General features: G+C 43.4%; 2 protein-coding genes and 1 pseudogene across 2 annotated transcripts; 2 read left to right on the forward strand and 1 right to left on the reverse strand.

Annotated features, from left to right (window-relative positions):
- Positions 1 to 391: 391 nt before the first annotated feature.
- LOC146758075 (uncharacterized) lies at positions 392 to 1,792 on the reverse strand. Its single transcript, XM_085518317.1, has 3 exons — positions 1,511 to 1,792; positions 1,105 to 1,175; positions 392 to 652 (listed from the first exon to the last, which is right to left on the reverse strand). The coding sequence occupies exons 1-3, from the start codon at positions 1,782 to 1,784 to the stop codon at positions 593 to 595; spliced, it is 405 nt and encodes a 134-aa protein (XP_085374443.1). The 5' UTR covers positions 1,785 to 1,792; the 3' UTR covers positions 392 to 592.
- A 1,525-nt stretch (positions 1,793 to 3,317) lies between these two features.
- On the forward strand, positions 3,318 to 20,222 carry LOC146758076 (kinesin-like protein KIF20B; annotated as a pseudogene).
- A 268-nt stretch (positions 20,223 to 20,490) lies between these two features.
- Positions 20,491 to 27,110, forward strand: LOC146758077 (kinesin-like protein KIF20B). The gene is made up of 6 exons (XM_085518664.1): positions 20,491 to 20,583; positions 21,130 to 21,397; positions 21,892 to 21,953; positions 22,180 to 22,251; positions 23,468 to 23,663; positions 25,903 to 27,110. Exons 1-6 carry the CDS (start codon positions 20,491 to 20,493, stop codon positions 27,108 to 27,110), a joined length of 1,899 nt encoding a protein of 632 aa, XP_085374790.1.
- Positions 27,111 to 27,288: the final 178 nt, after the last annotated feature.

The following is a 27,288-nucleotide window of genomic DNA, read 5'->3' on the forward strand; positions in this document are numbered from 1 at the left end:
ATGCACATGGGTAGACAGAAGGACAGGGTTGCACATCAATGTGTGTGCACAGTGTTATTCAAATGGCTGGGGTCATACAAGTATGAGCAGGCATGTGGCTGTGTGCAAGAGAGGAGCTGCCCATGTTTGTGTGCAGGGCTGTGCAATGGAGTGGGGTTGTACAGCTGTGTGCGGGGGCCAGGTCCTGTGTGCCATGGAGCTCCATGGGAAACCTCTATGAGTGCTAGCAACAGCAGGAGCACTTGGAGCACTGCCTGGAAGAACGGTGCTGGGATGGGCTGTGGTGGGCGCCGAAGATGCATAGTGGACCGAAGATGCGTAGATGCTACTCTGGACCAAATGTCGGGCAGCTGCTCATGGAATGCCACTGGACAAATCAGGCTGTGCAGTCTTTGTGAATATGTAATTATGATAGTTTATTGATTGAATGCATTAAAGAAAAAAAAAAAGGAAAAAAAAATAAAAAAATAAAAATAAATAAATAAATAAATAAATAAAAGAAATCCCAGAATGTAGTAAAACATGGAATGCTGAGTTGGGCTGCAACTGAAATGCTGTGCACTGCAGCCGCTGCCTTGTGACGCTTTTCCTCTCAGTCCTTCATGTGCACCTTCTGCATCATCTCTGCAAGGCTGTTCATCTCTGCGAAGAACTGGAAAGAAACAAAGCAAGCGTAGAAGTAGGACAGAAACAATCTAGGGAGATCTCATGAAGAAAGCCTGACCAGTAAACATCCAGAATGGCCCCGTGTGGAACAGCATGTTCCTTTCATTCAGGTCACTGACACTACTTCCCATGACACGTTGTCTATGGTAAGATTCATGCTCTGTCATGGGAAGGTCGTTTCAAAGGTTGCAGTGCCCAACATGGCAAGCTTCTTTATCACAGCAAAACCTTCTGGCTGTTACCAACCACATTGTTCTCAAGCCAGAGGAAGGCGTCCAAGCTCCCCATGGCAGCTCTCACTGACAGTGTCATTTCCTCAAACACACAATTTTTCTATTCCATCGCTTCTCTCAGGATTTTGCCATCTCTTTTATGTCTGACAGATGTAGGCACTGAGACCAACAAGAGAATGCGTGTCTGTGTTCACCAAGGACTCACCTCTGCACGTGCAGCTCTCAAAGAAGCCTTTCTCATTTCCCTTTTCCTTTCTTTTTGTTGTTGTCTTCTTGCTGGAAAGCAAGAATACCAATGAATTCATTTTGTCTACAGCAAAGCTGCAGAAATATGGGTGCCGAGAAAACAAATGGCAGTCCAAAGACAAAGCAAATGGGACTAGGAAGCCTCTCAGTGAGTAACATTTCCAGGGGGAAATACGGAAGAGCATAATGATGTTAATGGAAAGAGATGCGTTTAGGTATTCTGGCACCTCGCTGCCTTTGGACTTTGTAGCCTTCAACTCCTTTCCCCTCCACAGAGAAGGAAAAGGTAAAGCAAGCCCTAAGCAAACTCAATGTGTTTGATAAGGACAGCACTTCACCGGGACGGTGCCACAGCACCTTCTTACCTCTTTGCTTGGAGCTCCGTGGTGGGGTTGGGGCCGGCACACTGCCGGTGCTCTGGCCCCTGGCTCTTTTGTTAGCAGGCAACTGCGCTGCTGCCTGTTGCTCTTCGTCCAAGCCCTTGCGTTTCCCTCCAGCCAGGGTCTTGGAGACAGAGCGGGGGCACACAGCCAGGGAAGGTCTTCTCCCTGAGCTGGGACCTGCTGTTACTGGAAGCCCTCCAGCCTGGAGATGATCTCTCCCAGAAAGCACTTCCTGCACTGCTTTCACGTAGATCATTCCATTTGGCTCACGTTGTACATCTGTTATAATCAAGAAAGGAGAAGCAGTTAGACTTCAAGGGAGCCCAAGGCTACTTTCAGTCTGCAGAATGGGCCACAATACTAGGAAATCTCATCTTGAGTGTTCACAGCAGCAGATCTTGGGTGAAGTGTGGGTTTGCATTTCAAATCTGGACAGGGAAGGTACTTGTAAATCCCAGGGACAAAGACCTCAAGCAACATGCAGCAACAACACTCCCAGGAAAGAACAGACAGAAAGCCTGACTAGAACGACATTGAATCAAACCCCGATGCCTGTTGTGCCTCTGTACCTCTCTTGGGTGCCACGTCACAGGCTGCAGTCCTACCCAGACCTGCCGCAAGGCTGCGCTTTGCTGGAAGGCCGCTTGCGTCATCTTCTGGCAGAAAGAAACAAGAAATACTTGAAGAGCATCTCTTGGGAGGAAGATTTGAGCACAGCCAACCACCAACTTCAACTCTCCAAGTGTAGTTCCTACCATTTTCCTTTTTGCTGCTACAGCATGGTGCCATTTCTGCAGTCAGCACAGATCTGCAGTGGGCTTTCTTCACTCTTCCATCACACATGCACCCCTTCATGCAGCCCTATTTAGTGGCAGGTACCCACACCACAGCTCTTACCTGCATGGGCTTTCCGTTTCCCACCTTGCCCAGCACCATTGCATGGACGCACGGGCTCTGTCCCTAAAAGAAGAGATCGTGTGTTGATTTCACAGATGACAGTAGCAGTATTGTCCTGTTAGCCCGTGTCCACCCCCCACTAAAGAAAGACCCTGTTTTACAGACAGAAGAGAAACTCACTTTTGCGTGGCAGTAAAGACAGTCCATCCCCATTGTGTCCCTCTGCGCGCTGAAAGGTGCAGCTGGATGTCTGGCAGCTGCGCCGCCTCTGAAGAGAGAAAGGAAGAAACTCAGGTCGGAACGGGCAGCTGAGAGCTTCCAGATCGTGCCAGAGATGGGATATCAGAGTGCTGAGACATCATTGATCTCTAAGGGAAAATACAGCCTGAGCCCTGCCCGTGCCATTAGCCCAGGCTGTCAGCAGTGAGCTCAGGATCCAACCGCTTACTGAGGTCCCAAAGGACCAGCAGGGCTCCCCCTGCTCCACTCCTTCCCTTTACAAATGGGAACAAAGAAGAAAAGTCAAGCCAAAGGAACCCAGCCATACCTTTCCGCTCACAGAGCAGGCATTGGATCCGCACTTGTCTCCTTGCTGAGACATGATCGCTCAAGTGTCAGAGGAAGCACAAGTTCTCTCACAAGCTCTCTCCACAGGAACTTTCCCTGCTCTTGGAAAGAGCTGGCTTCACTCTTCCTAAGACTGCCTCGATCCTCCAAATCTCCCTGCAAACAGGAACCCTGCAGAAATCATCCACAAGAGAAAAGTCAATGGGAGAAGTATATTCCCAGCTTTGTTCTGCCATGCAATTGAGTCTCTTGTGGAGGAAAAGGTCTGGGAATCAGCTGGCTGCAAGAACGTCCCAACGCTAGCTGCAGCTTGTGTCTGACTGCCATGGCTTGTGTCAGCAAGTGCTCTTCTCCATCTCCTCAGGAGCTCTGCACCCAGCCATCCGTGTGGTAGTGAGGCACAAGTTGCGCTCTGTTTCCTTATGAATGGTGTTTCATCATCCTCACCAAAACACGGGTTGGAATCTCCACAAGAACCTCTTTCCCCTGGGAACAGCCATGTGGAGGGGCACTGCTGGAGCTGGGGACTTCTCCCCGGCCTAGCATTTCATGTCTGTAGAGACACCTCCCAGCAGCCAGCCAGCACCAAACCCAGCTCACCTGTTGGGCCTGTTCAGCCTAAGCTGCGCTCAGCTCACCAACACAGCACAGCAGTCCTTCGGACAGGCTCTGCCAGGGTGATCTGTTCCACGAAATGCACAGAGCTCAGTCTCCGCGTGCAGCACGCTCGCCAGAGCACCAGCTCTGCTCACCACCTGTGGGACACGTGCTCCTCCCACCGTGCCAACCATTGAGACCTCAGCAATGCTCGCATGACTTCTGCGCTTTCATCATAATGGAAGTGGACGCCTCCTAGATCCGAATTTAAGGAAACCAACGCCAGGGTCAGCCCATGGGGTGATCTGAAGTCAAACAACAGGGAAGTGAAGGTGACTCTTGCGCAGCTGTCATGGTTTTGTAATTTTCATTAAAAACCAGTCAAGACTAATGTGGCCTCATAGTGCTCAATGGAGTCCCAGGGGAGATCGTGGGAAGGAATAGGGGTGCACATCTGTATGCCCCGAGGCTGGTGCTCACCTCTCTGATTGTGGCTTTAGGCTCCAGAGCCGATGTTGACTTCCCTTACTGTGGCTTTATGGCCCAGGGCCAGTGCCGGCTTCATGGGCTGGGGTTTGAGGCCCTTGGACCATTGCTGGCCTCACTGAGTGGGGCTTCTGCCAGTTGGATACAGCTGCTGGCTGAACTGGCCAGGATGGAGCCTTCCCTGTGCAGCCTCCCATGTGCATATCCACCCCAAGAATGGAAGTCCTCCTTCTATATGTACTCCTTTCAACCACAATGTGGAAAGCAAACCATTTAGGCACCTGAAATGCTTCTGCTCCTGCAGTCTGGCAGAAAGCAATGCCCTCTGTTTCATGCCACCTCTGCACAAACTGGAAGGGAATGGGGAGACGTATGTCAGAACCAATGGGACAGGACTTCACTGGATGCAGTTTAAAAGCAAATCACCCCAGCTCTTGGTTGGGCTGTTGCCCTCTATTGCTGGGGATCCCTGACCCCTGGCCACTGGCTTTCCACCCATGCATCCTTCCTTGGAGCCAAGTGTGCCTTTCCCAGCAGCAAGCACCAGGCTGGAGTCAGCACCAAAACCAAAACCTCCTTGCACCTTTCCCGTCCTTCTTTCACACATCGTCTTTTAGTTTCAGAAAATAGGGCCAGACCCCAGTGAAACAAGAGCTCTAAGACAAAGCAGCTGCTTTATTTTCCTCTTTCCCTTTCCTCATCTACACCCCACAGAAAGACCATTTGCCAAGTAAGGGATGCAGTGATCAGGTGTATGAGGGGCAAAGTGAATCAAGCTTAATTTCAAAGGCTTGCCTCTTCCATGTGACTTCCCTGAGGTCTGATACAATCATAGACTCATCTGATACAGTCATAGATTCATAGAATAGCCTGGGTTGAAAAGGACCACAGCGTGCAGGGTCATAAACCACCAGACCAGGCTGCTCAGAGTCACATCCTCCCTGGCCTGGTCCTATCACTATCCACCCTCAGGAGTGGGGACAGAGATGGTTTCAGGGCTGGCTCTGGGAACAGGCCTGATTGCTGCTAGTGAGCGAGCCAAAGGCTTGATGGCGAATCTCCTCTTCCTTCCCAACTGCAGTGAGATTTGACATGACTCCAACCTACACCAGAAGCCTGAGCACTGCAAGTGTTGACAGCGGGCAGTTGCGAAGGAGACGGAGCTCTCTGCAGAGGGAGAGCATTGCCTACAGGTGAGGCTGGAGGCTGTGGGCTGGGATGTGCATGGGGGTGACCCAACGAGAGCCCATTCCCTAACGCCAAAGGGTCGCTGCTTGTTTGTGGCTGCCCGAGAGAGGGATGGGGAGGCCAGGAGCCCCCCAGTTCACAGGGCTGGTCCCTCTCCACGTCTCCAGAGAGCCATGGGACAGCCCATCAGCTGTCTGTGGGGAAGGCTGCATTACAGCCCAGGCTCCTGGCTCAGGCTGGCGGGATGCGGCCCCAAAGCCATCAGCCACTCAGGCAGACCCCTCCCGCTCTGTCCTTTCAGTCTTCTGCCACCCATCGGGGCTGTGCTTGAAGCCCCAAAGCAGCCGATGAGCTGCCAGCTGCAAGGCCAGGAGGGAACAGAGAGCCAAGAAGAGCTGGGCCCAACAGGATGGGTGGACGTATCCAATCTGTTCAATCTGTTCAGACGTGTCCAATCTGTTGATGTTGTTGCTGCAGCCCCTTTGCTGTGTCTGCGGCGGTCTGTAGGGAAAAGGGGGATCAGGTCAGATGAAAGCCCCTTTAGGGCTCATGGCGGGGGCAGTCCCGCTTTGGGTTGGGGGTTGTTGTTGATTATGGGATGGGGGTCTGCTCACATCCCCTGTGAGCCCCTCCCCCCCAACCCCATCCCATAACCCCTGTGACCCCCCCAACCCCATCCCATTCCAGCTCCCTGCAGGTCACACAATGGAGCTGCTGCTGCTGGTCCTGTAGGAGGATGGTCCTATGCCCACATCCCCAACATCCTCAGCTTCACCCCGTGAGGTTTTTGGGGTCCACATCCTCAGCTTCACCCCAAGGTTTTGGGGTCCACATCCCCACCGGGTGTCCCCAATGTGTCCACAAGGATTTGGGGTCTCATGTCCCCATAGAACCCCAAGTGTCCCCCCAAGGTTTTGGGGCTCACAACCCTGTTGGATATTGGGGAGGTGGTGCCTGCATGCAGCAGGGCTGGAGTCAGGGAGGTCACAAGTGTCTGACAGGGGTGGTCACCTGTAGCACAATATAGGGTTATACACCCCCCATAACCCCCCACCCTTCTTTTGTGTATATGTTGATGTTATTTAATGGGGGGGTGGGGGTCTTCACTCACCACTCCCCCCCCCCACCCCCCCGAGCAGCACTTCCTCCAGCTCCGCTTTGAATCGCACTTTGGCCGCCCGTTTCCCCACACGCTGCAGCCGTTTCCACACCGAAGCCATCGCAAACCCCCCAAAATAAAGCCCCCCCCCCCCTTCAATATATACTCATTAATAACACACACACACACACCCTTTATATAGAAACTCAGAACGCAGCGTTGGGTGCGGCACAGCCCCGGGGCAGGAAGCGCTGATGATGGGAGGGGGCTGGGCCATATACACTCATATGGGCCCACCCCTAAGCTCTGCCCCCCTGCACGGAAGGACACGAAGTTCCCCTGTCGTGGCTGTGGGTGACCACTAGGGGGAGCCGTAGGCATAAAGATTGCCCCCCACGCCCCTTCCCCTTCAACCCAATTTGGTTCCAAAGAGACCCCCCCGCCCCCCGCATTAAACTGGGGTCTTAGAGTGCCCCCACTGACTCCAAATACCTCCCCCAACCCACCCTATAGATCCCAAACCTACCCCACTGCACCCTAATCCCACCCCACAGCCCCCAAAAACCCCCCCAAGCCCACCTTAAAACCCCCAAAGGCCACCCCATAGCCCCCAGATACCCCCCAAACCCACCCTATGGACCCCAAATCCACCCCTCAGCCCCCAAATACACCCAAAACCCACCCTATGGACCCCAAATCCACCCCTTAGCCCCAAAATACCCCCTTAAACCATGCTGGGGCCTTGGGGGCGGCTGTTGGCGGCCCTCAGCCCACAAACCTCTTCCGCTCCCTCTGCCGTTCCCCCCCCTCCGCCCCACGCAACCAGGTCAGGCCTCTCCGGTCTCCACTCCCCCTTCCCCCCATTATCCCCAATGGGTCCGTGCCGTAACCCGCTCCCCCGGAGGGAACGCGTGCTCTGCGGAAATGAGTCCCCTGGGAAACGCGATCTGCTTCACTGGCGTTCCGCCCTCGCTTTGGTTCCTACGGTCTACAGAGCCGGAGGAAGGCGATCCCGGGGAGGGGGGGGGGGTGTCCTCAGAGGGGTGGGGACGTGTCAGCTGTGTCTCCACGGAGGGCTGTGTGTCCCCCCCCTACAGGTGGAGCTGCTGCTGCTGCTGCTCGTGTACCCCCGTGGGCGCCCCCACCACCACCACCCAAAACGAAGGGGGGCTGCGGGGATACCTGAGAGTATTGTCTCAGGCGCCCGGCCCCCCCCGGCCCAAAGCGTGCAGCCGCTACCTGCGGCGTTTGGCCGCCCGGAGCCTGGGGGGGTTACGGGAGGGCTTTGGCACGATGGGGAGCCCCGGAGGGGGGTTACGGCTTTGCCTCCGTTTGGAGCCCGACGACGCGACCCCCCCTCATCGCCTCCACATCCTGGCGCTGCTGCTGCAGGTGGGGGGGGGGGGCTCAGGGCTGATCGGTGCGGTTGGAGTCGGGGGGAGCAGAATTAAGGCTCACCCTGCGCCCCTCCCGCTTCCCCCCCCCCCCCCCCCCCCCCCCACTCACCATGTGGGAAACGCTGGGGGTGGGACCTGAAAGCCGGTTGGTGTGGGAAGGGGCTCGGCCCCCCACCGCCATCACCCCCTTCGTGTTGGATGAAGGGGAAGGAGATGGGGGGTGGGTGGCGGCCGCCTCGTTGCCCCCCCGCGGTCTGGCCATAGGAAATAATTCATCTCAATTGTTTTCTTATGGATTCATTTGCTTCCTCGAGGTTGTCCTGACATTCGGCAATTTCCTTCAGTAGCGTTTCGAGCCTTTTCACTTCTGCATCCTTCTGCTGTAGAAATATCACATTCAAAACAGGACGAACCAGATCATTTTAGAAACAATTACAAGCCAAGTTGCATTTTGGTGTTAAAAACAGCCATAGACTCATAGAATAGCCTGGGTTGAAAAGGACCACAGTGTGCAGGGTCTCCAACCAGCAGACCAGGCTGCCCAGAGCCACATCCAGCCTGGCCTGAAATGCCTCCAGGGATGGAGCATCCACAACCTCCCTGGGCAACCTGTTCCAGTGCGTCACCACCCTCTGTGTGAAAAACATCAACCTAATATCCAACCTAAACTTCCCCGTATCACTTTAAAACCATTCCCCTTGTCCTATCACTGTCCACCCTTGTAAACAGCCATTCCCCTGCCTGTTTATATGCTCCTTTCAAATACTAGAAGCCAACAGTGAGGTTTCCCTGGAACCTTCTCTTCTCCAAGCACAAGCCCAGTTCCCTCAACCTGTCCTCATAGGAAAGGTGCTCCAGCCCTCTGATCATCTTACTGGCCCCCCTTAGCAATATTTGCAATTCTCTTTTGCCTTCCTGCAAGCACACCTGCTTCAGGGCACATTTCATCCCACTGTTAGGCCTTGTAAGAAGCACTATGGCAAGTCCATATGCAGAAAACACTGGCATTCCATTCACTAACAGAGAAACTATTCTGCCCTTGCTCCTGACTCTTGTCCCTGCCTCCTCCTGCACTGGGCAGTGTTTGTGGGCAATGAAAGAAATACCCACATTCTGGAAAATACAGACAAAAAAGAAACAGGCAGAAAAGCGGCACTAATACTTTGTCATTGGTGGGAATCTCCACAGAAAGTGCTGCGCTAAAGGTGTGAGGTTAAGGGATCATCACTGTCACGATAAAAGTCACAGCATGGAAGATTTAGCGATGGCGTGCTGACTAGAAGGAAAAAACAACACTTACCTTGGAGCTTGTTCATTTTCTCTCCTATCATCGGATATCTTATCATCATCTACGTAGCTCTGAGGTTGGCCAAAGCCTGTTGCCATGAGCTTTGCTAAACGCAACAGTGCTGTGGCTCAGAGGTATTACACCGGCACATAGCATAGGAGAACTCCATAACCCAAGTGTCGAGGGAAGAAGAAAGGGGAACTGTTACAATTAATTATGTTCACTAAATTGGTAATTGTAGGCTTCTTGTCACACACTACTGCCTACAGCAAAACAGCACAGATGTTGACAACTGTGATTTCTGCATACAAGCAACCACTCAAGGCTGAGCACTCTCTCCTGTCTCTTTGCCATTCCTAGAAAGACCCAGAAGAGCTCAGTGTTCTCTTGCTGTTAGTTTACATCCTCCAAGCACTTCCAAAGGCACGCTGCTCTGTAGAAAAAGCTGAGCTGCCCAGAAAGTTTGTGCAGGAAGAAGGCAGCAGTATCAGTGCACGTCATCCTGGGGGATCTGAAAGCATTTGTGAAGAGAACAGGGAAAGGAGAGGGAAGAGAGCAAAACCAACAGGCACTAGCACTGCTGCCCACAGGGGGCGGGGCTTGAGGCAGGGCCTGTGCCAGAGGGGGGCCTGGCACAGTTAGGGCCAGCTCAGGGCCCAGAGCAGAGGGGGAGCAGGCAGAGGCAGGGCCTTGGGGCCCAGGATGGAGGAGGACCAGGCACAGCTGGGGCCAGCTCAGGGCCCAGAGCAGAGGGGGACCAGGCACAGCTGAGGCCACTGCAGGGCCCAGGTGAGAGGGGAACCCAGCACAGTCGGGGCTGCTTTGGGGCCTGGGCTGGAAGGGGGCCGGGCACAGCCAGGGCCTATCCCCCTTTTTTGCACATATGAAATGCTTCCAGCTGTGCTGCACAGCAGAACATCTTTCAATGGAGATGAAAGCCTGTGAAATGAGAGAATCCTTTCTTATTTCTTTCACATTTGTGTTTGTTGACTGCAGTTCCAACCAGGTGGAATCGCAGTGTCTTGCAAGTGACACCTGGAAGCAGGTACAGACTGGAGACACAGCACCCTCAATGTCCAGGTGAGTAACAGCAGCCAAGGAGGCCTTTGGGCTCTGCAGGGTCCAAGTGTGGAGCTTTACACACAGGAACAGCTGAGTCTAAAGACAGTGGCAGAGCTGCAGAGCTTGCCATAGTAGGGAGGCACAGTGGCTCAGCTCATTTCCCACAGTAACACAGGAAATAAGAGCCATGAGGGAAATGCAGATGCCTTCTGCCCCCATCAGAGGGGAGGAATGAGCTGCACTTCCACAGAGACATTCCTCTCACAGCCACTCACACCTCAGGTGTGGAGGGATGAGCTGGGGCTGCTGGTGGCAGCTGTGGAACACTGCCATCTGTGGTGCTCCATCCTACCTTGGAGGTGGGCATGTAGAGCTGAGGACCTTTGTCACTGCACAAATGACTGCAAGCAGAGATGTAGCAGAGGGAACATAAAGCATTTAATAACTTATACAAAGCAATGAGTAATAGAAATGACAATATTTCCAACCAAATATCCCCCATCCTAGCAGTCATATCTGATCTCTACAATCCCACCCAAACAATTTCCCAGCCCCCTCCAATTCCTCCTCACTATCCCACCCCTGAATTTCCTTCCCCCAATTCCCACACAGTAATTGCCCACACTAATTACCAGCATGCAGGGCATAGAGAACACCTGTTCCTTGTGTGCAGACACCTGAAAAAAAGAAGTGTCAGGGAACTGGAGGTCTGTAGCAGGTTCTGGAGGCTCTGCATAGAACGTAACCCCAGACCACAACCCCATCAGCTGCTGGGGCAGCATCATCCCTGTCATTGGGGGATGTTGCCAGTGGTGGACAGGGACACAGGGAGAAGCCACACCTTGGTGTAGCTCTGATCTGCTCATGTCCAGTCCAATCCTCTATAGCACTTTCCATCTTCTGTCCTTTGTTCTTAACCGTATCCTTCCTTCTCTTCTGCTCTTTTCCTTTCTTTTAGGTGTCTTACCTGTATCTGCTTTTCCCCTCTTCTGTTCTTTTACTGCTCTGGTCAGCATCCAGTGTCTGCACCACAACTCTAGGTTTTGGGATGGAGAAAGGTACACGGGGCATAGATTTGTACAAGAAAAGCTCTCTTGCTATGCCCAACAGGTGACAAAAAGGGGCCCTCAGGACCACAAAGGCAGCTTGTTTCTCCAAAAATAAATAAACTTAATTCTTTTCTTTATAAGAAGCATTAGAATCTTACAGAGGAGATGAAAATCATCTTCACTATGCTTTTAGACTGTACATAGACTAGACCAAGATGTGTGGTGTTGCTTTGATACCTTATGAGGAGCACCGGTATCAGTGGATGAAGCTAACATTGTCTCAGAAGCACAATAATGGAGTACTTTTGTTCATAGTTGGCCTGAATGCAGTACAGGAGTGTGTTGCAGTAGTACTTGTTCTGAAATTCTAGGCTCTGACAAAGAAGTTTAGCAGGGTCCAAAGCACTTGTGAAAACAGTAAAATATTATTACTTCCTGTGTTAACAAATGAGTCTGTTACAATAGGATGATGAAAATAATACTGCTTTAATGTGCTAATCATCAAACAGAGGATCTAGTCAGATTTCTAACTTCCAGCTCTTTAATTTTAGAGGTCTAGTTTGGAGCCTAGGGGACGCATACAAGTTTGCCTGCGTATTAAACCCTTTACGGCACGGGAGAGAGCAAATGGATCGCAGGTAAGGCATTTATTTAATCATAAACAAAAAAACAACCCTTAAAGTATATATGTTTTCTTTCCTGTAAGATGACCTTTTAAAACTTTTTTCATGCCTGCATTACTTGTGCTTCCTTGTAATAGGGATGTGTTTCACTTGAGGACTCAACAAGCATCATACTGAAGTCCCCTAAGAGCTCATTGGGAAGAATGAGCAATAAAACTTTAGGACAGACAACACAGAAGTTCACCTTTTCACGGGTAAATTAATTGTCTTTAAATGATATTAAGTTATTTGTGGAAAAAGTTGCTTGTCTTCTGTTACTTCATATAAAGCAAACAAGTTTTTCTTAACTGTCTTTAGAATTATCAACGTGTATCTGACTCCTTACAAGTACTTAAATATTGCTTAAACAAAATAAAGAGATTAACCAGCTTCTTGGTAACATTCAGGTGTTTGGACCTGAAGCAACTCAAGAAGAATTCTTTGAAGGTACTGTGAAGCAACCAGTGAAAGAGTTCTTAGAAGGATGTAATTGCCTTGTTTTTACGTATGGCGTTACAAATGCTGGGAAAACTTACACATTCCAAGGTATGAGCAGAAATGCTTTTTCCTTGAATTAATTTCTTAAAGTGAGAACTACTTCTAGAAGAGAGAGATGTTATGACTTCTTACCTAGTTACTCAACAGGCCTTGTACGTTGCCTTCTTTTGAATACTAGTAGCCTTGAAAAGTCGTCTTCTTCCATAACAAATATTACTAAATTTACAAGTGTGTAAGACAGCATACACTACAATAACTTTGGTTTTTGTTCCTACTATAAATGCGTGCATCTTAAATGCTGTTCTTTATTTGAAGGCAAAGTATGTCTGAGTTTGTTTGATTTATTGTAGGCAGAAATTAAACATTCTGAAACATTTGATCAAGGTATTTCAATCTTTTTTCAAATTTCTGATTTTAGTAATAACAGCAGCATAGAAGATTGTGTTCCCTGAGCTTTAGTAGTACAGAAATAATACATCAATCTCCTTTCTGGCTGGGAGCAGTTGTTTTTTATGTTTAATATTGTCATAACAAATGAAACGATTGGGTTCACAGGAAACAAATTCCCCTTATTTCTGTTATTTAGTGTTCTGTTACTATGTATTTCCAATAGTTTTATATGCGTGGAGCTGAAGACTTTCCCATAGTAATACCTTTTTAGGACTTAAATATTAAGAATCAACAGGGTAGTATGTTCAAAAATTATCTTTCTATGCACCTTCCATACAGCACTATAGAAATTCTTCTGCGTATTGTCCTCTCTTGTGTTCATGACTGACTTTAAAACACTGAAGCTTGCTTGGTATTTAGTGACAGTGGAAAAACTAAGGCGTGAAGTAGGCAAGATGTGGAGGTAGTTGTGTGCTCCAAGAAAAGGCAATGGGAAAGGAGCTGAGTTACTTTAACAGTTTTTATGAGACTTGTAGATATTTCTAAATAGGGTTTGTGGGACGAACGGGATGTTGTAGCAGAGACATCACTCTGGTTGTTATTTCAGGGTTGTTTCAGAGCGGGAAGGGAGCCTGGTAAACAGTTGAAAATCTGCACGTCTGTTAAATGTGGGAGTTTGCTGTGGGTTATTTTTTCTTCTTAAGGCTAAGCTTATGCAGAATATTCTGGCTGTTTTAAAGTGATGCCCTGTAATGTCTAAGGAATGGGATGTGAGCTGTTGCTTAAAGCCAGTATTTTTCAGGGAACAGTCTAGTAACACTGCAAACATTGCTTCAGACTGTAACTGGCCTCTAAATTCTTTGTGTATACTTTGAGATTAGAATCAGTTATCTTTGTCTTCATTTATGTTTATATGTTGCTTACAATAGTAACCTGGCCCTTCTTTTGTGTATTGCTTACAGGGACAGAAGATGATGTTGGTATTTTGCCAAGGACGATGGATATGTTGTTTAAAACTGTTGGAGGAAGGCTATACACAAAAATGGATCTGAAACCTATTCGGTGGAGAGATTACGTAAAACTGACTAATGACAAAGTGAGAGAAGAAATTGCTCTTAAAAATTTGTTGCTTCATCTGACTAAAGAGGTAGGAAACTACTTTATAAAGAAATGATGAGTACATGCATCTTGTGATAGTTCAGTGTTATCCTTTCCATTCTGTAATGAAAGAGGGTTCTGTATTTACACACAGTTTTCTATTTGTCTTTCTGTTCTTGCTGAAAAAGAATGAAGCATCTTATTAGTGGTGTGCTACACCACACTGGGGTATTTTAGTTGTGGAGTATGTTAACTTGATCTTACTGATGAGGTGGTTAAGTGTGGACTTCACAGTGTGAAAGGCAGGTGGCAGTAAAATTCCTTCTGAATTATTTCAAGAGCACAGCTGAGTATGAAGTCTGGCTCCAATGATCTTTAAGTATTTCGGGGAAAAACAACACCTGTCTTCTACATGAACCAAAGATGTGTAAAACTGTTCTAGGTTTAGTGAGTATGTGGAAAGAAAATGCAGTGAACAGCTATATGCTGATCTCATCCTACTCCATTAGAGAGTTAAGATGTGGTTGTGCGATATAGGTGCCTCCTCTAGTTTCAAGACCCGTGTTCCTAGGTAAAATACTTGACCTTATAAGCTAAGTAGGTACAAGCTTTGCTGACTATACAAAGCCAGATCTGGGTGAGTGTCATGTAGATGAAAACTTCTATGTTAAAAGTTTTACTTCTAAGCATACTGTATCTGGTAGGTGAGATTACTCCTCTTCAGTAGATGAGAATTTCTTTCTACTTTTGTGCTCTATAAAAAAGCAACACAACCTGAAGCCTGGGAACTGAGTATACATCTATGAACATCATGAGATCTACATGTTGGGAGCTATTGTGTATTTTCTATGACCAAACTACTTAAAAATATTATATTTACAAAATTTAGTCATAACTTCATTTGTGTAACACTTTGATAGCCTGAATTAAGAAATAATAAGCTGCTTATCTACATTAAGTGATCAAGTATTCTACCTTAACTTCCTTTTCTGAGAGTTGACCTAATAAGCCATAGGATATGGAAGTCCTGAATTAAGAAAATCCCAATAAGAAAAATATTTCAGGAGTCCAAGATTCATGAAGGGTAAAATGCAGATTATAAATGGGCTATTGAAAATCATCTTATTAAATAACTCCTTTTCCTGTTGCGGATTCTCTCCCTATTTGTTCTTTTTCTTTCTGAATCAGGAAGCTGAAATGCATCAGATCTTATAGTAAAGGAATTGTCAGAAATGAGTAGTAAGGTGAAACCAGTCAAAATGTGTAGCCAGGATTTTTGTGTTGGCACCTTGGAACTATACTGTATTGTTTTCTGGTAGAGCAATACAGCTGCTTTTAAAATAAATAAATAAATAAATAAATAAAAGCAACCAGTGGTGTATTGGTGCTGTACAACAATAATAAATCCTAAAGTCTCTGTTTTCTTTCGTAGGTAGACCATCACAACAGCACTAATGACAAATCCCCATCTGATTCTAAGGGTATGTTTTATATTAAACAGTAGCAATTAGAAAAGCTTCTGTAAGGTCAACGACTGGCTTTTTTGGCTAATGCTGATAATAAAAGGATTATTTAGCTTTTATTTGTAACAGAACGGAATAATGGGCAGGACATCTGGGCAGAAAACAGAAGGAATAAAATGGCTAGGAGACTACTGGGACATCTATCATAACCTGGTTTTATGAGGTGAAAGTAAAACAAAGAAAAAGAGTATGATTTGTGATAAGATCCCTAGTGGTTTTCCGACAGGCCTTTAGGGCACTTAAGAACTCACTAAATACTTTTTTTTCCCTAAAAAGTCAGAACGAAGTGTCCTTACTAGTTCAGTTCTCTATATTGTAAAGACTGAAGAGTTCTGAATATTTCTAACCCAACTATAGATGTTAGATTGGGTTTTGGAAGTGAAAAAGCAAGCTTTATAGCAGGCGTGTCTTTGCAAATGTGTAGGGCACGCGTCTTGACTTCCAGATACTTGGTGTTTGTATGAGAGGTGGGGATTCTCTGTGTTTATGTTCTGGGAAAAGTTTTAAGCTGTAAGCTTAACTATTACTTATTTTTAAATGCAGCTAGTTTTACTGTCTCTACATTGACTTGTAATATTTTCTACTTTGCAGGTGCAGAAAATCTCTCAGAAGGATCAGACCAACTTAGCAGATTATCTATAGATGATTTTGTGAAGTTCTCTGGGTTTCATTTTTTGAGATTTACAATGAATGTTTTTATGATTTACTGGCTCCTTTATCAAATGACAGAAAAAAAAGGACACTTCGCCTTGTTCAAGACATCAAGGGATATTCTTACGTAAAAGGTAACTAGAATACTTTGCAAACTGCCAAGCTTGTCATGGAATAGTGTAACATGTTTCTTCTGAGATAGAAAACTCTTAAATGTGTTCAGTGTAGCTCTAGAAGTGTCTGCTTGAATGTGAAGGCAACAAGCTACATGTACGTATCTGCATCTTCAACAGTATTCTCCTTATTCCTGTACTTTGCCCATAAAGCCTGTGTGAACTCCACTGCCTTCATCATCCTTGAAAATGAGAGCCATACAGTCGTTATAATGCAGACAGAATCCAGATAACCCATCCCCAATAAAAACTACAAGCTAAAACAAAAAACTTCTCAGATTGACTTCTGCACCAATGAATACAAACTTTCGGCTTCTGTAGTTTAAGAACTTAGCTTTTGTACTTTCAGTACTAAGGCTGCTTGCTTAATTTGGATGGAACATACTTTAGTATACTGGTAGGATAAACTGTTGTGCTATACTATACCTTGCCCTTTTCTGTGGGAGGAAGAATCTTAGTCTTATCTGCCATCAGCTTGTCGTATGTTTGAGGCAGAGTTAATGAAGTATTTTATTGTCTTAACTAAATGTTCTTAGTTTGTATACCTTATTTCTTGTTCACTTTCTCTTTTGCTAGCAAAGCTTGCAAAAATCACTTTTCCTTCTTTTGAAAGGTTTGCAGTGGGTTCAGATTTCTGATTCTAAAGAAGCTTTCAGACTTTTTAAACTGGGACAGAAACACCAGAGTTTTGCAAGCACAAAGCTAAATACTTGCTCCAGCTGAAGGTGGGAAACTTTCACTAACATTGGGTGTAACATAGTGTGGGGAAGAGGGATGAATGAAAATATTGTTTATGGCTTTTTTTCGGGGAAGAGGCTTTAAAAAGGCTTGATATCTAGTGTTCCATGTGATATTTTGTGACAGTTTGTGATTCTAGTGCTTTGAACTAGAAGGATTAGTCCTTCAAGCAGATAAGTGCATACAAAAGCTAAGTGTTTTATCAAAAACTCTCAACAAAACAACTAAGCCTTCTTCCATGTAAGTAATGGTGGTTCATGAGGGGGAAGAAAAGCAAAATAAACCAAGACGGAATGTCTCTTTAAAAGGTTTAATGCATCTAGTAGAATTATTGTTAATTGAATCTGGAATAAATCCAGCAGTGTTTTGAACAGATGTTATAGATTTTAGAAAATGTGTGTATTTCTGGCTATTGACCTTGCTTCATTTCTCCTTTTAGCCACAGTATATTTACAATTAAGGTACTAAGAATTGAAGACCTTGAAATGCCACGAGTGACACGAGTCAATGAGTAAGTTCAGAGCAGAGTTCCCTTCTTCTTTTAGGATGAAATTGTCAGTTACTTTCAGTATTGATGTATTGATATTGGGCTACGGACACTAGGTTCCCTGATACAGCCTCCTGTATGAGTGGTGGTTCCCCATTTCCTGTCATTATGCAGTACTAAACCATCAAGTTGTAATGCTGTTCTATATCTTGTGCCCACTGTTCCACACAGTGTTCCTTTATCCTTCTCACTCAACTTCTGAACTAAATCCTCAGAAGGAAGAATATGGCAGAAAAATGGAAGCTGTGTTGGAAAAGAGTTTGGCAGGAAGTAGTGTGCAACTTCACTAGGAAAGCAACATTAAAAAGCATGAAAGGGTTCAAGAAATTGTTCCTCTAGGAGGAGTGGTTGTGTTGGAAATGATAAATAATCAATGTACATTCAAAGGCAAGAAAACTTAATTTTCCTATCTGCCTTCAGATTATCACTGTGTGATCTTGCTAGTTCAGAAAGGAATACCAAGACGTGCAATGAAGGTGACAGACTGAAAGAGAGTGGAAATATCAATGCATCTCTCCTAACTCTAAGCAAGTGTATTAGTGCACTCAAGATCAGTCAGCAGTCAAAGTAAGTCCTTGTACAAACTGTAAACTAGTTGTAGATTTCAGATATCATGTACAATGTTTAAACTATTGTTTAAAATGCAGAGTACGAAACTATGTTATGAGTGAAAACTATCTGTAGGCTTCTGCAGATGTGTGAAGACTTAATGATCTAAGAAAGTGATCTATAAACTTGCCTTCTTTTTGTTGTTGTTTTTTGTTTGTTTGTTTGTTTTTTCAAATAAAACCATTCTAGTTCTAAATTTCTGAATGTGTTATCATAGACTTAAGCAAATTAGCGTTGTGTTTTTTTTGTTTTTTTTTTCTGGCCTTGCCTTCTCAAACAAGTCCTGGGGGAGATTATAAAATTTGTTTTCACTATTTTCACTTTAAATGTGTGAAGTGTTAGACCTTTTCCTCCTTTGTTAGTTAGTTGCATTTATCATTTAGTTCTGCTGTAACAGTTTTCCTCAGGGATATTGCTGTGCTTTGTCCTAGCCAAGAGACATGGTCAGAATATATATATTATATATATATAATTTGGAAAAGAAAAATTATATATAGATATATATAATTACATATATACATATAGATATATATAATTACATATATACATATATATATATTTTTTTCCAAACCTTGATGCAACTTCATCATTCTTTCTGATCTAGCTAACCAAATTCAGAGAGAAGAAAGCCTGCTTGCTACTTCTGTCTGAGGTTGTGCTCTAAATGAGTGCAGACAGAGCTTTCTGTATTTTAAACAATGTAGTATTTATTTACAGTCACAGCTGGATATAATTGCAGAATTCTCTGCTGATTCTCATTTGAAGGTGTCTTTCTGTCCCAAAGATTAGGTGAGCTCTGTGTTCATGAAATGCCACACTGTGCCTGGTAGCCTATTCAAATTCTGTTATGCTTAAAAGTAGATGAAAATAGGCCTTGCTACTGGATTAGTCTCTTATCTGTCTGTCCTTTCTAGGGAAGAAGGATTCCTTAAAATTAGCTGCTGCTTAAAGTGCTTTGATTTATTCAGAACTGTTTTATTTGTTGGTCCTGATCACTTGAAATTTTAACAATATGGGGGAAATGTAGTGATGACTTTGATAGTAATTTTCTTTAAAATAAGAACTCATTTACCACTCCTGCACTAAAGCTACTTATGGGTCACGTGTGTTGTGACAGGAGCGTAGCTATGTGAAGCTTTTAGCTCTGTTGGCAGAATTCAGTAGCTGTAAAGAGTCCAGCAGGTAACCTCACTAGAGAACAGTGTGTTTAGTCACGCTTTAGGAGTTCTCTCCTAATTTTCTGTACATCACCAGCTGTTTGATTCAGTGGCTTAACCTTGGTTTAGGAAACACCAGAGATGTTGTGATAAGTATATGCTTCTTTATTTCCAAAGTATTTACTATTGTCCTTTCCTAGAGACAATATCCTGAGAGAGTGGTTATCTCTGATTTTGTTGGGTACTGTTTTCTTAGAAGTAGATAGGTCAGTTTGCCAGATGTGGTAAGGGAAAGAGAAAGGTGAGAGAGAATTTAAGCTAACGTGAGGCTGTATGACCTATCTTAGGCTGGATGTTGAATGTACTTTTTGTTTTAAATGTTCTCGTGGGTTGTCTAAGAAGATAATGGCTGCATAGTAGCTGGAACAATCATAAAACCTGACTGCAAACTAGCAAAAAGATTAAATTCAAAACAACCCACAACTCAAAATGATTTAAAGACTAGTGCAGTTATTAATGTGTTGTCTTCCACTTGGATAGCTCTCACATTGAAATGAAGCTGTTAACTTCTGCTAATGGGATTTGTTGTGGTTTTTGTCTTCAAAGGGTGCAGCAGCACATACCGTTTAGTGAAAGTAAGTTAACACACTTTCTTCAGGGATTCTTCAGTGGAAAAGGGAAGATACACATGTTAGCAAACATCAGCCAGTGTGCTTCAACCTATGAAGAAACACTCAATGTGCTAAGATTCTCAGCTATTGCACAAAAAGTGAGTATGTTGTAGTCTATTTTGTTGATCAGTACTTATGATTTGCATTTAAAGAAAAAATTCTGTTCTTCTAAGAATATGAATCTATTTGTGTAGTATCTGTAGTGAATCTGGGTGTTTGTCTCCATACAGCAGTCAGGATTTTTAATTTAGTGTTTTAGTTGAGCTTAATTTTCCTACAGAGTTTTCTAAAAATCTCTACTGGGGTCTTTGTGTTTCTTTGGGGTGTGAGGGCATAAGCATCTTCTGAAAATCTCATTCCTAAAAAGTATTCAACCTAACAAGAAGCAACTTGTTACATCTGGAGGAGATTTTATGCTATTTACTTAATTTTTCTCTCTTCTCAAAATATGATCCCATGTAGGAAAGCAAATCCAGCTACCCCATATGTTGCTGCTGTTGTAATTTTGAATATTGTCCAGTTCAAGTGTTGACAAAAGAAGTGGAGCAGTAAAGAGTTTGAAAAGCTGTGTTATGGCCATCAGATGCTTCAGTGGGAAAGTGGGGGTTAAGCGGAATGGGTAGGAGTGAGTACTATGATATAACACTGAAGAAGTTAAGCTGTCAGATCAGTGCTACAGTCTTGATGGAAAACTTTGAAGTGCTGAGAGTTTGTGTTTGAAGCACAATTGATGGATGTGTGCCCTTGGATTGTGGCCTTATCTGAAAGAGGTTAAGTGTGAAAGTAGAGGGAGCAGCCTATGAGGGTGATGTGGCGCTGCAAGACAAAGAACTGAAAAGATGATGATCAGTTGCATTGAATGCAACTGGAAACTCAAAACATAAAAAAAGCAGAAATCTATGGCTGCATGAAGTGGCAGTTCTTGTACATTGTTTGCCTAGTGAAACTCTTGAGGTTAAAAGCAGGATTGGAGTCTGCAATAACTCTTTTGTACTTTCTTGAAAACTGGTTTAAGTAGTGACCAAACATCAAATACTATAAAATATATTAGCTGTTACTAGAATGCCACTTATCTTCCCCCCATATGAATCACTGTCATGTTGTATGTGAATTTGTGAGGTGGGTTTTGAAGCTGAAATTAAAAACTTCTTGTATGGCTGTCTTCATAGTGGCTATCCAGACTATCTGTAGAAATAACAGCTATTATGTAGTCAGCTATTCACCAGTTTTAACTGATTATAAATTACGTTTCAGGGTGGAGAACATAGCATAGTGCCTGACACCTGTGTTGATCCTGAGGGCATTCTTGATTCTGTGCATTATGATGTCATGGATATTAAAGAGCAAGCTGAGGCAGCACATAGTTCCATTGTATCCCTGGGGGACCCAAAGGAAGATATTGGCTGGTTTGAAAAGCAGCTGGAGAAAACTAACTTTGAACTGATGAAGACCAAAGAAGAGCTAACAGAGAAAAACACCAAACTACTTAAAACTGAAGAAGAGCTGATGCAGAAGAACAAAGGTGAGTTATGCGATGTGAAAGGTAGAAGACAGAAATAGTTCATTAATCTAAAATAGAAATAACCAGTTTGAGTAGGAATTAGAGGAGATGTTCTACCTTTGGAACCATAGCCTGTAGATAAATGATAGTTTGTTCCTTGTGTATATTCAGGTTCAGCAATTCCACGGTTTTTGGTTATTTCTTTTCTTTTTTCCCCCTCTCCTTTAAACTGCAACTAGCAGCTTTACGCTTTCGTAAGTATGGGGTTAAATGTCTAAATCTTGATTTTTACTTTTATATTGTAATCTCTACTCTTCTTTATGTCTTGTTGATGCAATGTTTTCATTCCAAGAAATATAGAAAACTTTTGAATCACTCCCAATAAGTGAAGACCACATGCAAATTAATTAATCTGTTCAAAAGCTACCTAAACGTTAGAATATCTGGAAAAATTGATTACTTAATAAACTATCTATTGGCTAATTATGTAATACAACCTTTTCTGTGTGTTACAGACTTTGAAATGCAGATGATTAAATTAGATGAGTCTGTTGAGCAACTTAAAGAAGCAACTGAGGTAACTTTATCAAGATGTTGTGTAAAATTGTTTTAATTAATTAATTAATTAATAGCAACTTGTGGTAGCTTAAAATGCTATTCCAGTAGGCTCAATTAATAGATTTCTTACCGAGCTTAGCTTAACTGAATTTGCCTTTAATGCATTGTGTAATTCAGCTACTTAACACTACATTAGAAACTGATGACTGAATTTTTTTTATTTTTTATTTCCAATCTCAATCAAGGTGCAGAAAGATGACATTATTACAGAGCTACAAGACTTAAAATCTCATTTAGAAGAAAAAGTAAAAGATTATGTGAGTTTTACACATCTCCGTATCCTTATACAAAAAAAGAAAAACACTAATTCTATGCTTGTAATCAACACATTTTTGGAAAACTGATTTTCTGTATGTAGCTGGTACTCGCTTGAAATTGTAAACAATTCAAATTTATCTGAAGGTAGTTGTTGTTAACACAAACAACAAAAATATCAGCGTGTTCCACTAACTCCTGCCTCACACTCCTACATCAGAGGAAGAGCAACAGTAAAAGTATGTTGAGTAGAGTTGGAAGTACAAGTATGAATGGTCAGGATATCTCCACGTTCTATGCAGTCCATAAAACTTTATCCTGACTAATGTACTGCGAGCTACTGAATATGTGAAGACTAGCTTGATTAAGTATGTGTGCATACCACTTCTGGTGGTTTTTGTTCATTTTTTGATGTTTGGTAGCCTGAAGTAGCTCTGAAAACATTTATAGTTAATTCTGTCACTCAGATCTCTAACCTTGTAAGCTTAGCAACTTGACCCTTCTAAATCTTTGACTGTCTGCATCACTGCAACTTAGTATTTCCATGGTATTAAAGCTGACTGTGATGAGTAGTCATGTCCTCACCTATTACTTCTTCCAAGAACAAGGCTCCAACTCTATCTGTGAGATTGTGTGGCCTGAACACTTCTGAGGCTTTTCTTTTCATAAGCTACTAAAGATGAATAATCAGTCCTTGGCAGTGCCAGCATGGCTTAACAATCGTCATCTTGTAAGTAAGGAAGCTTCACTTGTGGTCAAGGACACAATCTAAAATATGCGTGACAGAGCTGACTAAGCTTTAAGGTTGGATTATATCTGTCACGATGAAAGTGATTTTAGCAGCTTAGAAGTGTGATGTGATGAACTTGTATGAGAGCTGACCATTTGCTCTTTGACCATGTTTGTAATTTTGTTGACATCTTGGAAACAGGAAATTCTTTGATAAACTGGTAAACTCTTGATTGTGTGCAAGTCTTTTACTTTGTAACCTGCTAGGCTCTTGCTTTCCCTTGTATACTCTACCGAGTATTGCACTTGTCATTATCTGAAGGTGTACTTGTTCTGTCTGCTATTGAGATTTGTAACTGATGTCTATAGAGTCACCGGGTAAATATTTTAGCTGTATGGTTTTGTGTAAATATTTGCCTACAGAAGATTACTGAGACTTAAGTGCTCCTTTTGTTAAGCTTCAATGTAACTGATCTTATATCAATACAGGAAAAGACTACCTACCATTTAACTACCATTAAAGCAGAACCGGCAGAAGAGGACACTAATAAAGGAACTGAAAGCAGCCAATTTTCAGTGCTTTCAGTTAAAGCACTGAAACAAGAGAAAACTGAGTTGGAAGTGGGAAGAAAGCACAGTACTGATGAGGATAAGCCTACTGTGGAAGAGCCACCTCCAAAGAAAGGTACAGTTTCTTCCATCCTTGAACAGGGTGTCTTCCAAAACAATAAATTGCTTCCTATTCCGGATAGGAAGCAAAAGGCTGTGAAGCGCGTACCTTATGGTATAAGGAGAAAAGCCACTGTGTTAAACTGTAAATAGAAGTAACTGTTATGTAAATATCCCTTTTTCAGAAGGTCCTATGCTGTTCATTTTTGAATGCTTAGGAATAAAAGTTTTTTGCACTATTTTTTTCCTTTTTGCTGCTTTTTCCTCATCTGTTGATGCACTTGCAGATTTCATAGTTTCATAGTTTCGTGCGGGTTGGAAGGGACCTTAGAGATCATCGAGTCCAGCCCCCGGGATTCGAGCCTCTGTGTAGCAGAGCGGCACTTCTACCACTTGCGCCACAGGGGGGATTCGAACCCAGGGCCTCCAGTGTTGCAATGCGGCATTCCTACCACTTGCGCCACCGGGGAACACATTTGTCCCTGCTGCCTTTATTTGGCATAAATATTGAATCCTAATGTGACCACTGAATGGCATCACATATAAGCATCTTACCAGAGACTGAGGGAGGGATGTGGACTCCTCCATACTCCAAATAGTAGTGGGTTTGTTCTAATCATATGACCAAAGCTCTCATTTAAAAATTAATGACAGCAATGCTCCACATAGGAATTAAAATGGGTAGCTGATAGTCACAATGTCAGCATGAAGTTTTCTGTTAAGATGTACTGAGTATTCAATCATGTTAAAATTTTCTTCTATTTGTGAGTATTAATAGCGTCCAATTTCAAAAACCGCTTAATATATATTCTTTAGCTATGTTAAATATACACAGTAGAACAATGAGCACAGGTATGTTGTGCTGGTTCTTTTGTAGAATTAGTTATATAAGTAGCACGAGCAAAAGTGTTTTAGGAGATGCTAGGTTATCTCAGCTTCAAGTTCAGGGTATTTACACCATTCTCTGAGCTTTTAGGTCTTGTTTCCTATGCTCTGTAATAATGCTTTTTCCCTACTTCCTGTGTAAGGAGCTTCTAGACTGAACATTACACATCTTCTCCCTAGTCTTATTTATCTTGCTTTAGTGCTTGCTTGTTGTTTTCAGCATAAAGTGTTTAGACTACTTATAAATCATTTTCCCCTCACTAGTGTTGCTGGGAGCAGCAGTCAAAACCAAAACCTGGTTTGGGGTGGAATACGCCACTGCTGTTTCTTCAGTATGACTTTTAAATCAGTTGAGGGCTGTATATAAAACTCCTTAGATGAGTTAAGAGGCTGTTTCCATGCAGTACATGTGAATCTGTATGTAATGCAGGCTGCACGTGGGTGCTATAAAATTCTGCATTTCTGTAGTTATAGTAATAAAAGCACTGTACAAGAATCACCATGGAATATATTGTTGTGGTGACCCAATCCCTAGTAAGTCTTGACTTATATTTATTTTAATACTTAAAGTATGCATATTATGGAATGGACGTAACTGGATTCTAAAGCAATGATGAAATACAGCAGAAGTCGCTTTTGATAGAAAGAAAATGCATGTGATTTTAGCTAATTGCTCACCAGTTAAAGAAAAAAACAGCCCCAAGCTAATGGAATATTTATGGAAACTTGAATCTGCAAATTTGTACAACTTTATGAGTGAACTTTATATGCAAAAGAGTAAGTGTGGACAGAAGTAGGAATCCTCATATTTTGTTTAGAGATGAACTGAATAAGAGAGACAGATATCAACACTTAAGTGATCAACTTGTCCAGGGTTTTATCTTTCTTTTGAAAGTAAGAGGACTGTGAGTTGGAATGAAATTTCTTAGAGAACTGTTTATCTACCATTTAGATGTAGATGGAGTGATTCCTGGCTGCCTTATAGGGATTGCTGAAGCACGGAAGATAGAAAGAATATAGCTGTGAATTATCTATCTCGTTCCCATGTTTCTTAAATCTAATTAGATTTTCTACTGGTGTGGAGTGGAAGGTTTGACTAGTGCCATGGTAAAAGTGTTCTTCCAGACTGAAAACCTTTTGCTGTTAATTCTGTATAGAAATCTGAGGCACCTGATTACGTGTTCAGAGGACTTTAATTCCTTCACTAGTATCAAATACTATGTGATGTGAGGGCATGGCTTGCATATTACGACAGTTTTTCACTTAGAAGTTGCTACTTGGTGTTGTGAACTGCTATGTAATAATGATTTTAATCAATCTGAGCTACATTCCTTTTCCCTTTTTTGTTTGTTTGTTTGTTTGTTTTACAGTAGTTGTAAATGAGAGAAAGAAAAAGAACACTGTAGAGCAAAAGAAAATTGAACACATGAAACAAAAGTGCTCCACGTACCGAAAGGAACTACTAGCACTGAGGGAAAGAACTGAAATCTTGGAACATCATTTAACTGTGCTTGAAGAACAATGCAGCAGAGAACAAAATAAAAAAGAAGATTTCAGTAAGCAGGTAACAAGCCTGCGTATTGAGCTTTCTTTTTCTGAAGAAACAGCTGATGTCCTCCGTGAACAAATTCTGCAGGGTCAAGCTGACTATCGGGGAATTGCTTCTAAACTGGATGAACAGAAATCTATAAATATGACACTTGAAAACAAAAATGCCCAACTAACTAACAACATAGAAGTTGCCAAAGAATATATAATTGATAAAGTGTCACAAGTAAAAAAAATGCGGACCAAATTAGATGAATTATACAAATGTCACTTAGAGTTTCACGCCATCGGTACTGACTTTGTCAGTGTAAAGGATTCCTCAGACTCTGAAAAAGATGAGCCAGGGACATCTCAAATTAGTTCTGCATGCATTCAGTCACAGACTTCTTCCATCTCAGATCTTGTGCAGGACCTCTCCTTTAACTATAGTCTTGAAAGGATTTGGGAAGTATGCAAAAGTATTGTTGATGTTTCCTCACAAAAAAGTCAGCACATCAAAGCACTGCTTCAAGACAATGAAAACCTAAAGGCGGGACTGAATAATGCTGAAAATCATAATCGTCAACTTGTAATGAAGCTATGTGAGATTACAACTCACACTAGTCAGGAAGATGATCTTGTGAATCAGTTACATGAGCAAATAGAAAAGAAAACTCAGGACTTTGAAGAAAAGACTGCAGAAGATCAGAGAGTGATTGCACAATTTCAGGAGGAAGTTGCCAACTGTGAGGTAAAAATAAGAGAGCTTGAATATCTCCTGGAGGTTTCCAAGACAATGGAAGACAATGTGTCAAAACTCAATGAATTACTTAAAGAAAAAGAATCTATTATTGTTAATCTAGAGACAGTTACAGCAACTCAGCAGGAGAAGTCTGCTAATGCAGACAAAAAGGTTGAAGAGTTAAGTATCAATGAAGCAAATCTGATTCAAGAAGTTATGCAGCTGAAAAACAGCTTGGAGCAGATGAAACACTCTCTTCGGGAAAAGGAAAAGAGTGAAATGGAGAAAGTGCAACGTATAGAATCGTAAGTAACCACTGAGTTAACTTAGAGCCCTTTGAGAATGAACTAGAGTTAAAAATAGTTAATGGGAACATCCCTTCGACTTAATGCATTTGCATGCTTATCAATGGCCAAACTACTACTTTAGGATGCTTTGGTATGCTACTTGAGTTCCAAGGGAAAACAGGAGTGTGCAAGGAAATAAA

Source organism: Coturnix japonica, chromosome 17 (assembly GCF_054131305.1).
Source record: "Coturnix japonica strain WE chromosome 17, WE-NBRP24, whole genome shotgun sequence".
Taxonomy (NCBI): domain Eukaryota; kingdom Metazoa; phylum Chordata; class Aves; order Galliformes; family Phasianidae; genus Coturnix; species Coturnix japonica.